General features: G+C 54.0%; 1 protein-coding gene and 1 long non-coding RNA gene across 2 annotated transcripts in view; both read left to right on the top strand.

Annotated features, from left to right (window-relative positions):
* The window catches only part of LOC142922596 (cysteine protease ATG4B-like), a 53,647-nt gene that overhangs the window by 37,060 nt on the left and 2,385 nt on the right, over window positions 1–14,202 (top strand). The window contains exons 8-13 of the mRNA XM_076063415.1: window positions 2,672–2,748; window positions 3,905–3,997; window positions 7,339–7,417; window positions 9,325–9,467; window positions 9,979–10,035; window positions 13,202–13,313. Of these exons, the coding sequence (XP_075919530.1) occupies window positions 2,672–2,748; window positions 3,905–3,997; window positions 7,339–7,417; window positions 9,325–9,467; window positions 9,979–10,035; window positions 13,202–13,313 (561 nt within the window). The remainder of the gene's footprint in view (window positions 1–2,671; window positions 2,749–3,904; window positions 3,998–7,338; window positions 7,418–9,324; window positions 9,468–9,978; window positions 10,036–13,201; window positions 13,314–14,202) is intronic.
* On the top strand, window positions 10,046–13,195 carry LOC142922597 (uncharacterized). The gene is made up of 4 exons (XR_012940185.1): window positions 10,046–10,793; window positions 11,218–11,765; window positions 11,899–11,928; window positions 11,987–13,195. It is a non-coding gene; the product is annotated as an uncharacterized LOC142922597 (long non-coding RNA).

The raw sequence follows: 14,202 nt of genomic DNA, 5'->3' as shown, positions 1-14,202 counted from the left end.
GACATCAGTATACCAAGTCTGTAGTCGATATCACATTGGGAAGTGGGTTAACATTGAGTTACAAGATTTGAGGATACAACAGAGTGAGTTAAATGAAAGTGTGTAAAAAGATTGTTTCAAAATAAATATTTTTATTTTTTATGATATAATGTAGTATTGTCATCAGTGTGACATCAGTATACCAAGTCTGTAGTCGATATCACATTGGGAAGCGGGTTAACATTGAGTTACAAGATTTGAGGATACAACAACAACAGACAGAGTGAGTTAAATGAAAGCGTGTAAAAATAATAAGTAATATTTAAAACTACTTTTTTAAAAATAACACGCTTTAATGAAATGTACTGTACGAGTGGTAATGTAAGAACTCCAGGAGGTGGCCCCAAAGCTTGCCACAAAAGCTGAAACATAACATGTAAAAAAGATTGTTTCGAAATATATGTTTATTTTTGTATGATATAATATAGTATTGTCATCAGAATGACATAAGTATAGCAAGTTTTCAGTCGATATCACATTGGGAAGTGGGTTACAATGGAGTTACAAGATTTGAGGATGCAACAATGACAACAGACAGAGTGATTTAAAGCTTTCGTGACTGCAGGGATTCAAATTCTTGGTTCTTTCGGTAAAGTCACCACCACCACCACCACCACGTAGAAGGGAAACAATAAAACAATACAAAGAAATATAAAACAATAAAATTCTCACGAAAATTTCGACTGCAACACAAGCAATCATCATCAGGTGTGAAAACCACAGCAAGACAAATTTTCTTGCTTTTTTAGTTATTTTCTTTGGTTCTTTCGGTAAAGTCACGTAGAATGAGAATAAAATAATAAATTGATAAAATAAAATAACACAATAATATTCTAACACGACGTTTCGGCCACAACACAAGCGGCCTTCATCAGGTGAAGGGGGCGAGACTGTCTGGTAGGACAGCGCTGGAGTGTCAGTCTCGTCCCTTCACCTGATGAAGGCCGCTTGTGTTGTGGCCGAAACGCCGTGAGAATATTATTGTGTTATTTTATTTTATCAATTTATTATTTTATTCTCATTCTACGTGGTGGTGACTTTACCGAAAGAACCAAAGAAGATGAATCATTGCAGTCACGAAAGCTTTCAATCGAAATTTAACCGCCTCTACGGGGAGGGATTCCACACATCCTTAAGATCATTCAACAGACTTCGGGATAAGAAGGCTCAACTAATCGAGTCTCTCACCTTTCTGAAGAGATGCCGCGACTCTAAGGCGCTTTGTTCCTCTCACACAGCTTAAAGGCCGTGATCTGAACGTGGCTCTTTCACTCCAGCGCTGTCCTACCAGACAGTCTCGCCCCTTCACCTGATGAAGGCCGCTTGTGTTGTGGCCGAAACGTCGTGAGAATATTATTGTGTTATTTTATTTTATCAATGTATTATTATTTTATTCTCATTCTACGTGGTGGTGACTTTACCGAAAGAACCAAAGAAGATGAATCATTGCAGTCACGAAAGCTTTAAATCGAAAATTTTTAGTTATTGTTTTATTGTTTCCCTTCCACGCGACTTCAACCGAAGGAACCAAGAATAACAACAGAGCGAGTTAAAATGCAACGTTAAAATAGCTCCTTAGCTCAGTGAGGGCGTTACCCGGTAACAATAAAAACTAGTGTGTGTGTGTGTCTCTGCGTAGTGCAGAGGTTAGCGCTGCGCCGCGCTACGGAGCCGGCAACACCGGAGACGATTATCTGAACCGGTCCTGGCCCTCACCTAGGTCGACTCAGCCTCAAATGAGTAGCCTGGTGGTAGCGGTGGTGGTGGTGTTGTAAACGTCGCCAATGGGGGAGACAAAGGCGGCCGGGCGTGGTGCTGGTAGCCACCCACCCCCTCGTGTGCCACAGTGCCGGTAGCCTTCATAGCTGCTGCTACTCGCTACTAACAGCACTTGCCCCAGCAGTCTGTCGAGGCTACACGGGGGACCTTTGCCTGTGTCTACCTTCATAGCTGCTGCTGCTACTCGCTACTAACAGCACTTGCCCCTACAGTCTGTAGAGGCTACACGGGGGACCTTTGTCTGTCTACCTTCATAGCTGCTGCTGCTACTCGCTACTAACAGCACTTGCCCCAGCAGTCTGTAGAGGCTACACGGGGGACCTTTGTCTGTGTCTACCTTCACAGGTGCTGCTACTCGCTACTAGCAGCACTTGCCCCAGCAGTCTGTCGAGGCTACACGGGGGACCTTTGTGTCTACCTTCATAGCTGCTGCTGCTACTCGCTACTAACAGCACTTGCCCCTACAGTCTGTAGAGGCTACACGGGGGACCTTTGTCTGTGTCTACCTCCATAGCTGCTGCTGCTACTCGCTACTAACAGCACTTGCCCCAGCAGTCTGTAGAGGCTACACGGGGGACCTTTGTCTGTGTCTACCTTCATAGGTGCTGCTACTCGCTACTAACAGCACTTGCCCCAGCAGTCTGTCGAGGCTACACGGGGGACCTTTGTCTGTGTCTACCTTCATAGGTGCTGCTGCTACTCGCTACTAACAGCACTTGCCCCAGCAGTCTGTAGAGGCTACACGGGGGACCTTTGTCTGTGTCTACCTTCATAGCTGCTGCTGCTACTCGCTACTAACAGCACTTGACCTCGCAGTCTGCTGAGGCTATGGGGGGTGTCTTTGTCTTTGTAGAGAGTTTGTGCAGGAGGCCGCACACTGCCAGTGTCTCCGACGCCCAGGCCCAGCAGCCCAAGGGGTCCTCTTCACAGGTGAGTGAGTGGGTGAGTGGGTGACACACTGGTTGAGTTAGTGAGTGAGTGGGTGAGTGGGTGGGTGAGTGACACACTGGTTGAGTTAGTGAGTGGGTGGGTGGGTGAGTGAGTGGGTGGGTGACACACTGGTTGAGTGAGTGAGAGAGTGGGTGGGTGAGTGGGTGACACTGGGTGAGTGGGTGGGTGAGAGAGTGGGTGGGTGAGTGGGTGAGTGGGTGACACACTGGTTGAGTTAGTGAGTGAGTGGGTGACACTGGGTGAGTGGGTGGGTGGGTGAGTGGGTGACACGCTGGTTGAGTTAGTGAGTGAGTGGGTGACACTGGGTGAGTGGGTGGGTGGGTGAGAGAGTGGGTGGGTGAGTGGGTGACACGCTGGTTGAGTAAGTGGGTGAGTGGGTGGGTGGGTGAGAGAGTGGGTGGGTGAGTGATTGGGTGACACACTGGTTGAGTTAGTGAGTGGGTGGGTGAGTGGGTGGGTGAGAGAGTGGGTGGGTGAGTGATTGGGTGACACACTGGTTGAGTTAGTGAGTGGGTGGGTGAGTGGGTGGGTGGGTGAGTGAGTGGGTGACAGACTGATTGAGTGGGTGGTTGAGTGAGTGAGTGAGTAGGTGGGTGGGTGGGTAAGAGAGTGGGTGGGTGGGTGGGTAAGAGGGTGTGGGTGGGTAGGTGACACACTGGTTGAGTTAGTGAGTGAGTGGGTGGGTGAGAGAGTGGGTGGGTGAGTGGGTGACACGCTGGTTGAGTGGGTGGGTGGGAGAGTGAGTGGGTGAGTGGGTGGGTGGGTGAGGGAGTGGGTGGGTGAGTAGGTGAGCGATTGAGTGGGCGACAGACTGATTAGGTGAGTGAGTGGGTAACACACTGGTTGAGTTAGTGAGTGGTTGAGTGAGTGAGAGAGTAGGTGGGTGGATGAGAGAGTAGGTGGGTGAGTGGGTAAGATTTGGTGAGTGGCGGTGACTCCCGGTGAGTGACGGTGAGTACCGGTGAGTGACGGTGAGTACCGATGAGTGGCGGTGACTCCCGGTGAGTGGCGGTGACTCCCGGTGAGTGACGGTGACTCCTGGTGAGTGACGGTGAGTACCGGTGAGTGACGGTGAGTACCGGTGAGTGACGGCGAGTACCGGTGAGTGACGGTGAGTACCGGTGAGCGTGTGCAGTGTGGGGACGGGAGTTGGAGGCCGCTGCTGCTGCTGATTCCGCTGAGACTGGGACTCACGGAAATCAACCCAATCTACATCCCCTCGCTCCAGGTAACCGGGGACTCACGGGGGACACGCGGAGACACAGGGGGGTCACACGGAGACACTGGGGGACACGCGGAGACACAGGGGGACACGCGGAGACACAGGGGGACACGCGGAGACACAGGGGGGACACGGAGACACAGGGGGAGACACGGAGACACTGGGGGAGACACGGAGACACAGGGGGAGACACGGAGACACAGGGGGAGACACGGAGACACAGGGGGAGACACGGGGGGACACACGGAGACACACGGAGACACAGGGGGGGACACGGAGACACAGGGGGACACACAGAGACACAGGGGGACACGCGGAGACACAGGGGGACACAGGGCTCAGCGTTTCTCAATGACACTGTCTCTATGACTGTGTCTGTTTGTCTCTGTGTGTGTGTGTCTGACGGTGTGTGTCTCTGTGTCTCTGTGTGTGTGTCTGACGGTGTGTGTCTCTGTGTGTGTGTCTGTGACGGTGTGTCTCTGTGTGTGTGTGTCTGACGGTGTGTGTCTCTGTGTCTCTGTGTGTGTGTGTCTGACGGTGTGTGTCTCTGTGTCTCTGTGTGCATGTGTCTGTGACGGTGTGTGTCTCTGTGTGTGTCTGTGACGGTGTGTGTCTCTGTGTGTCTGACGGTGTGTCTCTGTGTGTGTCTGTGACGGTGTGTGTCTCTGTGTGTGTGTGTCTGTGTGTCTGTGACGGTGTGTGTCTCTGTGTGTGTGTGTCTGACGGTGTGTGTCTCTGTGTCTCTGTGTGTGTGTGTCTGTGACGGTGTGTGTCTCTGTGTGTGTGTGTGTGTGTCTGACGGTGTGTGTCTGTGTGTCTGACGGTGTGTGTCTCTGTGTGTGTGTCTGTGACGGTGTGTGTCTCTGTGTGTGTGTGTCTGTGACGGTGTGTGTCTCTGTGTGTGTGTGTCTGACGGTGTGTGTCTCTGTGTGTGTGTGTCTGTGACGGTGTGTGTCTCTGTGTGTGTGTGTCTGTGACGGTGTGTGTCTCTGTGTGTGTGTCTGTGACGGTGTGTGTCTCTGTGTGTGTGTCTGTGACGGTGTGTGTCTCTGTGTGTGTGTGTCTCTGTGTGTGTCTGTGACGGTGTGTGTCTCTGTGTCTCTGTGTGTGTGTGTCTGACGGTGTGTCTCTGTGTGTGTCTGTGTGTGTGTGTGTCTGTGACGGTGTGTGTCTCTGTGACGGTGTGTGTCTCTGTGTGTGTGTGTCTGACGGTGTGTCTCTGTGTGTGTCTGTGTGTGTGTGTCTGTGACGGTGTGTGTCTCTGTGACGGTGTGTGTCTCCGTGTGTGTCTCTGTGTGTGTGTCTGTGACGGTGTGTGTCTCTGTGACGGTGTGTGTGTGTGTCTGTGACGGTGTGTGTCTCTGTGACGGTGTGTGTCTCTGTGTGTGTGTCTGACGGTGTGTGTCTCTGTGTGTGTGTCTGTGACGGTGTTTGTCTCTGTGTCTCTGTGTGTGTCTGTGACGGTGTGTGTCTCTGTGTGTGTGTGTCTGACGGTGTGTGTCTCTGTGTGTCTGACGGTGTGTGTCTCTGTGTCTCTGTGTGTGTCTGTGACGGTGTGTGTCTCTGTGTGTGTGTGTGTCTGACGGTGTGTGTCTGTGTGTGTGTGTGTGTGTGTCTGTGACGGTGTGTGTCTCTGTGTCTCTGTGTGTGTCTGTGACGGTGTGTGTCTCTGTGTGTGTGTCTGACGGTGTGTGTCTCTGTGTGTGTGTGTCTGTGACGGTGTGTGTCTCTGTGTGTGTGTGTCTGTGACGGTGTGTGTCTCTGTGTCTCTGTGTGTGTCTGTGACGGTGTGTGTCTCTGTGTCTCTGTGTGTGTGTCTGACGGTGTGTGTCTCTGTGTGTCTCTGTGTGTGTCTCTGTGTGTGTGTGTCTGTGACGGTGTGTGTCTCTGTGTCTCTGTGTGTGTGTCTGACGGTGTGTCTCTGTGTGTCTCTGTGTGTGTGTCTCTGTGACGGTGTGTGTCTCTGTGTGTGTGTCTGACGGTGTGTGTCTCTGTGTGTCTCTGTGACGGTGTGTGTCTCTGTGACGGTGTGTGTCTCTGTGTGTGTGTCTGTGACGGTGTGTGTCTCTGTGACGGTGTGTGTCTCTGTGTGTGTGTGTCTGACGGTGTGTGTCTCTGTGACGGTGTGTGTCTCTGTGTCTCTGTGTGTCTGTGACGGTGTGTGTCTCTGTGTGTGTGTGTCTGTGACGGTGTGTGTCTCTGTGTGTGTGTGTCTGTGACGGTGTGTGTCTGTGTGTGTGTCTGTGACGGTGTGTGTCTCTGTGTCTCTGTGTGTCTGACGGTGTGTCTCTGTGTGTGTGTGTCTGTGACGGTGTGTGTCTCTGTGTGTGTGTGTCTGTGACGGTGTGTGTCTCTGTGTGTGTGTGTGTCTGACGGTGTGTGTCTCTGTGACGGTGTGTGTCTCTGTGTCTCTGTGTGTCTGTGACGGTGTGTGTCTCTGTGTGTGTGTGTCTGTGACGGTGTGTGTCTCTGTGTGTGTGTGTCTGTGACGGTGTGTGTCTGTGTGTGTGTCTGTGACGGTGTGTGTCTCTGTGTCTCTGTGTGTCTGACGGTGTGTCTCTGTGTGTGTGTGTCTGTGACGGTGTGTGTCTCTGTGTGTGTGTGTCTGTGACGGTGTGTGTCTCTGTGTGTGTGTGTGTCTGACGGTGTGTGTCTCTGTGTCTGACGGTGTGTGTCTCTGTGTCTCTGTGTGTGTCTGTGACGGTGTGTGTCTCTGTGTGTGTGTGTCTGACGGTGTGTGTCTCTGTGTCTGTGTGTGTCTGTGACGGTGTGTCTCTGTGTGTGTCTGTGACGGTGTGTGTCTCTGTGTGTGTCTGACGGTGTGTGTCTCTGTGTGTCTGACGGTGTGTGTCTCTGCGTCTCTGTGTGTGTGTCTGACGGTGTGTGTCTCTGTGTCTCTGTGTGTGTGTCTGACGGTGTGTGTCTCTGTGTGTGTGTCTGTGACGGTGTGTGTCTCTGTGTGTGTGCGTGTGACGGTGTGTGTCTCTGTGTCTCTGTGTGTGTGTGTCTGTGACGGTGTGTCTCTGCGTCTGTGTCTCTGTGTGTGTCTGACGGTGTGTGTCTCTGTGTGTGTGTCTGTGTGTCTCTGTGTCTCTGTGTGTGTGTCTGACGGTGTGTGTCTCTGTGTCTCTGTGTGTGTGTGTCTGTGACGGTGTGTGTCTCTGTGTGTGTGCGTGTGACGGTGTGTGTCTCTGTGTCTCTGTGTGTGTGTGTCTGTGACGGTGTGTCTCTGCGTCTGTGTCTCTGTGTGTGTCTGACGGTGTGTGTCTCTGTGTGTGTGTCTCTGTGTCTCTGTGTGTGTGTCTGACGGTGTGTGTCTCTGTGTCTCTGTGTGTCCACGGGCTCAGGTCTGCTTCACGTTCCCGCAGTCGCTGGGTTTCATCGGCGGGAAACCCAACAGTGCCCACTACTTCATCGGATACGTGGGTACGAGGGTGTGAGAGTGTGCCTGGGTGTGTCCGTCTCTCTCTACGTGTCTCTCTCTACGTGTCTTTCTCTTTGTATCTGTCTCTCTCTCTGTGTCCGTCTCTCTCTCTGTGTCTCTCTGTCTGTCTCTGTGCCTGTCTGTCTCTCTCTCTGTATCTGTCTCTCTGTATCTGTCTGTCTCTCTGTATCTGTCACTCTGTATCTGTCTGTCTCTCTCTCTCTGTATCTGTCTGTCTCTCTGTATCTGTGTGTCTCTCTCTCTGTATCTGTCTTTCTGTGTCTGTCTCTCTCTCTCTGTATCTGTCTTGTCTCTGTGTCTCTCTCTCTGTATTTGTCTGTCTCTCTCTCTGTATCTGTCTCTCTCTCTGTATGTCTCTCTCTGTATCTGTCTCTGTATTTGTCTGTCTCTGTGTCTGTCTGTCTCTCTCTGTATCTGTCTGTCTCTCTCTCTGTATCTGTCTGTCTCTCTCTCTGTATGTCTGTCTCTCTCTCTGTATGTCTGTCTCTCTCTCTATGTCTGTCTCTCTCTGTATCTGTCTGTCTCTCTCTGTATCTGTCTGTCTCTCTCTGTGTATCTGTCTGTCTCTCTCTGTGTATCTGTCTGTCTCTCTCTCTGTATCTGTCCGTCTCTCTCTCTGTATCTGTCCGTCTCTCTCTCTGTATCTGTCTGTCTGTCTCTCTCTGTATCTGTCTGTCTCTCTCTGTATCTGTCTGTCTCTCTCTGTATCTGTCTGTCTCTCTCTATCTGTCTCTCTCTGTGTCTGTCTCTCTCTCTGTATGTCTGTCTCTCTCTCTATGTCTGTCGCTCTCTGTATCTGTCTGTCTCTCTCTGTCTCTCTTTATCTGTCTGTCTCTCTCTGTGTATCTGTCTGTCTCTCTCTGTCTCTCTTTATCTGTCTGTCTCTCTCTGTGTATCTGTCTGTCTCTCTCTCTGTATCTGTCGGTCTCTCTCTCTGTATCTGTCTGTCTCTCTCTCTGTCTCTCTCTGTATCTGTCTGTCTCTCTCTCTGTATCTGTCTGTCTCTCTCTGTATCTGTCTGTCTCTCTCTGTATGTCTGTCTCTCTGTATCTATCTGTCTATCTCTCTGTTTCTCTCTCTCTGTATGTCTGTCTCTCTCTCTATGTCTGTCGCTCTCTGTATCTGTCTGTCTCTCTCTCTGTCTCTCTCTGTATCTGTCTGTCTCTCTCTCTCTGTATCTGTCTGTCTCTCTCTGTATGTCTGTCTCTCTGTATCTATCTGTCTATCTCTCTGTATCTGTCTGTCTCTGTCTCTCTCTGTATCTGTCTGTCTCTCTCTCTCTGTATCTGTCTGTCTCTCTCTGTATGTCTGTCTCTCTGTATCTATCTGTCTATCTCTCTGTTTCTCTCTCTCTGTATCTGTCTGTCTCTGTCTCTCTCTGTATCTGTCTGTCTCTCTCTGTATCTGTCTGTCTCTCTCTGTATGTCTGTCTCTCTGTATCTATCTGTCTATCTCTCTGTTTCTCTCTCTCTGTATCTGTCTGTCTCTGTCTCTCTCTGTATCTGTCTCTCTCTCTCTGTATCTGTCGGTCTCTCTCTCTGTCTGTCTCTCTCTGTATCTGTCTGTCTCTCTCTGTATCTGTCTGTCTCTCTGTATCTATCTGTCTATCTCTGTGTTTCTCTCTCTCTGTATCTCTCTGTATCTGTCTCTCTCTGTATCTGTCTCTCTCTCTCTGTATCTGTCGGTCTCTCTCTCTGTCTGTCTCTCTCTGTATCTGTCTGTCTCTCTCTGTATCTGTCTGTCTCTCTGTATCTATCTGTCTATCTCTGTGTTTCTCTCTCTCTGTATCTCTCTGTATCTGTCTCTCTCTGTATCTGTCTCTCTCTGTATCTGTCTCTCTCTGTATCTGTCTCTCTCTGTATCTGTCTGTCTGTCTCTCTGTCTGCAGGGGATGAGCTGCTCTATCTGGACCCGCACACGTGCCAGAATGCGGTGGAGCTGGATTCCACTTCGCGTTTACCCGACTCCTCCTTCCACTGCCAGAGAGCGTCCCGCATCCACATCACCCAGCTGGACCCGTCCATCGCCCTGGTGAGACGCGGGGATCCAGGCGGAGACACGGGGAGACACGGGGATCCAGGCGGAGACACGGGGACACACGGGCAGAGACGGGGAGACGCATGTGGAGAAACTGGGGACGCATAGGGAGACACGGGGAGACACGGAGACGAGAGGAGACACGGGGAGACACGGAGACGAGAGGAGACACGGAGACGAGAGGAGACACGGGGAGACACGGGGAGACATGGAGACGAGAGGAGACACGGGGAGACACGGAGATGAGAGGAGACACGGGGAGACACGGAGAGACACGGAGACGAGAGGAGACACGGGGAGACACGGAGACGAGAGGAGACACGGGGAGACACGGAGACGAGAGGAGACACGGGGAGACACGGAGACGAGAGGAGACACGGGGAGACACGGGGAGACATGGAGACGAGAGGAGACACGGAGACGAGAGGAGACACGGGGAGACACGGGGAGACACGGAGACACGAGAGGAGACACGGAGACGGTGATGCCGCCGGTGTCTCCGCAGGGATTCTTCTGCAAGACGGAGAGCGACTTCCGCGAGTGGAGCGACTTCGTTACCAAGGTAACCGGGACTCGGGATCGTGTGTGTACGTGTTTGTTTACGTGTGTGTTTGTACGTGTGTGTGTGTGTACGTGTGTACGTGTGTGCGTATACTTGTGTACGTACGTGTGTGTGCGTACGTGTACGTACGTGTGTACGTGTACGTGTGTGCGTACGTGTGTGTGCGTACGTGTGTGCGTACGTGTGTGTGCGTACGTGTGTGTACGTGTGTGTACGTACGTGTGTGTGTGTACGTGTGTGTGTACGTGTGTGTGTACGTGTGTGCGTACGTGTGTGTGTGTACGTGTGTGTACGTGTGTGTACGTGAGTGCGCGCGTGCACGTACACATTTTTGGTACATCTACCGGTCATCTCAGTCGGCCGAGCCATGGCACCCGGGATCCGTGCCCGTGACCTCCTGCCAGCGAGCGCCAGCCTGCGACACGCTTTATCACGTGGCGGCCTCAAAGCGGTGCACCTAGCCTGGCACAAGCCCCCCCCCCCCCCTGCCTACGGTGACGTCGCCGCCACTTGGTGGCGAGCCGTGGTGGTGGTTGTGGTGGTGGTGGTTGTGGTGGTTGTGGTGGTGGTTGTTGTGGTTGTTGTTGTTGTGGTTGTTGTTGTTGTTGTACACGTGTGCCAGCGAGCGTGAAGTTTAGTCCGCCTGTCACCGGCGACGCCACACGGCCAGCACAGTTGGGGTAGGCTGCTTCGACTGGCGACGAGGTGAACCGTGAAGACGACGAGGTGAAGAAGGGGGACGAGGTGAAGACGACGAGGTGAAGAAGGGGACGAGGTGAAGGGGAACGGTGAAGACGACGAGGTGAAGGGGAACGGTGAAGACGACGAGGTGAAGAAGGGGACGAGGTGAAGGGGAACGGTGAAGACGACGAGGTGAAGGGGAACGGTGAAGACGACGAGGTGAAGAAGGGGACGAGGTGAAGGGGAACGGTGAAGAAGGGGACGAGGTGAAGGGGAACGGTGAAGACGACGAGGTGAAGAAGGGGACGAGGTGAAGGGGAACGGTGAAGAAGGGGACGAGGTGAAGGGGAACGGTGAAGAAGGGGACGAGGTGAAGGGGAACGGTGAAGACGACGAGGTGAAGAAGGGGACGAGGTGAAGGGGAACGGTGAAGAAGGGGACGAGGTGAAGGGGAACGGTGAAGACGACGAGGTGAAGAAGGGGAACGGTGAAGATGACGAGGTGAAGAAGGGGGACGAGGTGAAGACGACGAGGTGAAGGTGAACCGTGAAGACGACGAGGTGAAGGGGAACAGTGAAGATGACGAGGTGAAGAAGGGGGACGAGGTGAAGACGACGAGGTGAAGGGGAACGGTGAAGACGACGAGGTGAAGAAGGGGGATGAGGTGAAAACGACGAGGTGACGGGGAACGGTGAAGACGACGAGGTGAAGAAAGGGACGAGGTGAAGGGGAACGGTGAAGACGACGAGGTGAAGGGGGATGAGGTGAAGAACGGTGAAGACGATGAGGTGAAGACGAGGTGAAGACGAGGTGAAGAAGGGGAACGGTGAAGACAACGAGGTGAAGGGGAACGGTGAAGACGACGAGGTGAAGGGGATGAGGTGAAGAACGGTGAAGACGACGAGGTGAAGACAACGAGGTGAAGGGGAACGGTGAAGACGACGAGGTGAAGACGACGAGGTGGAGACGAACGGTGAAGACGACGAGGTGAAGGGGATGAGGTGTAGAAGGAGAACAGTGAAGATGACGAGGTGAAGAAGGGGGACGAGGTGAAGACGACGAGGTGAAGAAAGGGACGAGGTGAAGAAGGGGAACGGTGAAGAAGGGGACGAGGTGAAGGGGATGAGGTGAAGACGACGAGGTGAGGACGACGAGGTGAAGGGGAACAGTGAAGATGACGAGGTGAAGAAGGGGAACGGTGAAGACGACGAGGTGAAGGAGGAGAAAGGTGAAGACGACGAGGTGAAGACGACAAGGTGAAGGGGATGAGGTGAAGGGGAACGGTGAAGACGACGAGGTGAAGGGGAACGGTGAAGACGACGAGGTGAAGACGACGAGGTGAAGGGTGAAGACGACGAGGTGAAGGGTGAAGGTGAAGACGACGAGGTGAAGACGACAAGGTGAAGGGGATGAGGTGAAGGGGAACGGTGAAGACGACGAGGTGAAGGGTGAAGACGACGAGGTGAAGGGTGAAGGTGAAGACGACGAGGTGAAGACGACGAGGTGAAGACGGTGGACTTGAGTGGGGACCCCACTCCACGCCACAGCCCCGAGGTCCCCCCGCAGGGGCCCCTCAGGCCTGGCTCCGCCCCCGGCTCCGCCTCCGGCCACGCCCCCGGCCACGCCCCCTTTCTGGAACCTCCCAGCGGGGTTCCTGGCGGGCTCCTTCTGTGACCTTTGCCCTCGACCCCGCCCCCCCCTCTCTCTCGTCTCTCCTGGCCTGCTGACGTCAGGGCTGCCGTACGCCGCTGATCCCCTTTGGTGACAGCAGCCGAAGCTATGCCACTACACGTGTGTGTGTGTGAGAGAGACTCTGGGCCTCTGAAACTGTGTGTCTCTATAAGACTGTGTGGGTCTCTATGTGTGTCTCTATGAGACTGTGGGTCTCTATGAGACTGTGTGGGTCTCTATGTGTCTCTGTGTGTCTCTATAAGAGTTTGTGGGTCTCTGTGAGTTTCTATGAGACTGTGGGTCTCTATGAGGCTCTGTGTGTCTCTGTGAGTCTCTATAAGACTGTGGGTCTCTATGTGTCTCTGTGAATCTCTTTAAGAATACGTGGGTCTCTGTGAATCTCAATAGGACTACGTGGGTCTCTGTGTGGGTTTCTGTGGGACTCTATGGGACTCTATGGGACTGTGGGTCTCTGTGGGACTCTATGGGACTCTATGGGACTCTATGGGACTGTGGGTCTCTGTGGGACTCTATGGGACTCTATGGGACTGTGGGTCTCTGTGGGTCTCTGTGTGGGTTTATATGGGACTCTATGGGACTGTGGGTCTCTGTGTGGGTTTCTGTGGGACTCTGTGGGACTCTATGGGTTTCTATGGGTTTCTATTGGACTCTGTGGGACTCTATGGGACTCTATGGGACTGTGGGTCTCTGTGTGGGTTTCTATGGGTTTCTATGGGACTGTATGGGACTCTGTGGGTTTCTATGGGTTTCTATGAGACTGTATGGGACTGTCCGTGTGTCGTGCCGCCCCCAGCTGGTGCTGGCCGGGTCGTCTCTGCCCATGTTCGAGCTGATCCCCTCCCGCCCCCTGCACTGGCCTCCGTTCGTCCCTCCCAGCAAACCCGACGTGCTGCAGGCTGCTGCTGGTACACGTGGGGATACGTGGGGGACACGTGGGGACACGTGGGGACACGTGGGGGGGACACGTGAGGGGGACACGTGGGGGACACGTGGGGGACACGTGGGGACACGCGGGGACACGTGGGGGACACGTGGGGACACGTGGGGACACGTGGGGAGATGTGGGGGACACGCGGGGACACGCGGGGGACACGTGGGGACACGTGGGGACACGTGGGGACACGTGGGGGGGACACGTGGGGGACACGTGGGGGACACGTGGGGACACGTGGGGAGATGTGGGGGACACGTGGGGACAAGCGGGGACACGCGGGGGACACGTGGGGACACGTGGGGACACGTTGGGACACGCGGGGACACGTGGGGGACACGTGGAGGACACGTGGGGGACACGTGGGGGACACGTGGGGGACACGTGGGGACACGTGGGGACACGTGGGGGACACGTGGGGGGGACACGTGAGGGGGACACGTGGGGGACACGTGGGGACACGTGGGGACACGTGGGGACACGTGGGGGACACACGCACGTGGGGGGGAGACACGTGGGGACACGTGGGGGACACGTGGGGGACACGTGGGGGACACGTGGGGGACACGTGGGGGACACGTGGGGACACGTGGGGGACACGTGGGGGACACGTGGGGGACACGTGGGGGACACGTGGGGGACACGTGGGGGACACACGCACGTGGGGGACACACGCACGTGGGGGGGAGACACGTGGGGACACGTGGGGACACGTGGGGACACGTGGGGGACACGTGGGGGACACGTGGGGGGGACACACGCACGTGGGGGGGAGACACGTGGGGACGCAGGCAAGAAGACACTGGGACACGGTGAGACAAGGGAGAGATGGGGACGTGTGGAGAGACACACGGGGAGAGACG

Source organism: Petromyzon marinus, unplaced genomic scaffold, assembly GCF_048934315.1.
Source record: "Petromyzon marinus isolate PM22_M1 ecotype Great Lakes invasive population unplaced genomic scaffold, UKy_Petmar_22M1.pri1.0 PM_Scaffold_113, whole genome shotgun sequence".
Lineage (NCBI taxonomy): Eukaryota > Metazoa > Chordata > Hyperoartia > Petromyzontiformes > Petromyzontidae > Petromyzon > Petromyzon marinus.
This window is presented reverse-complemented; position numbering and strand designations above follow the sequence as displayed.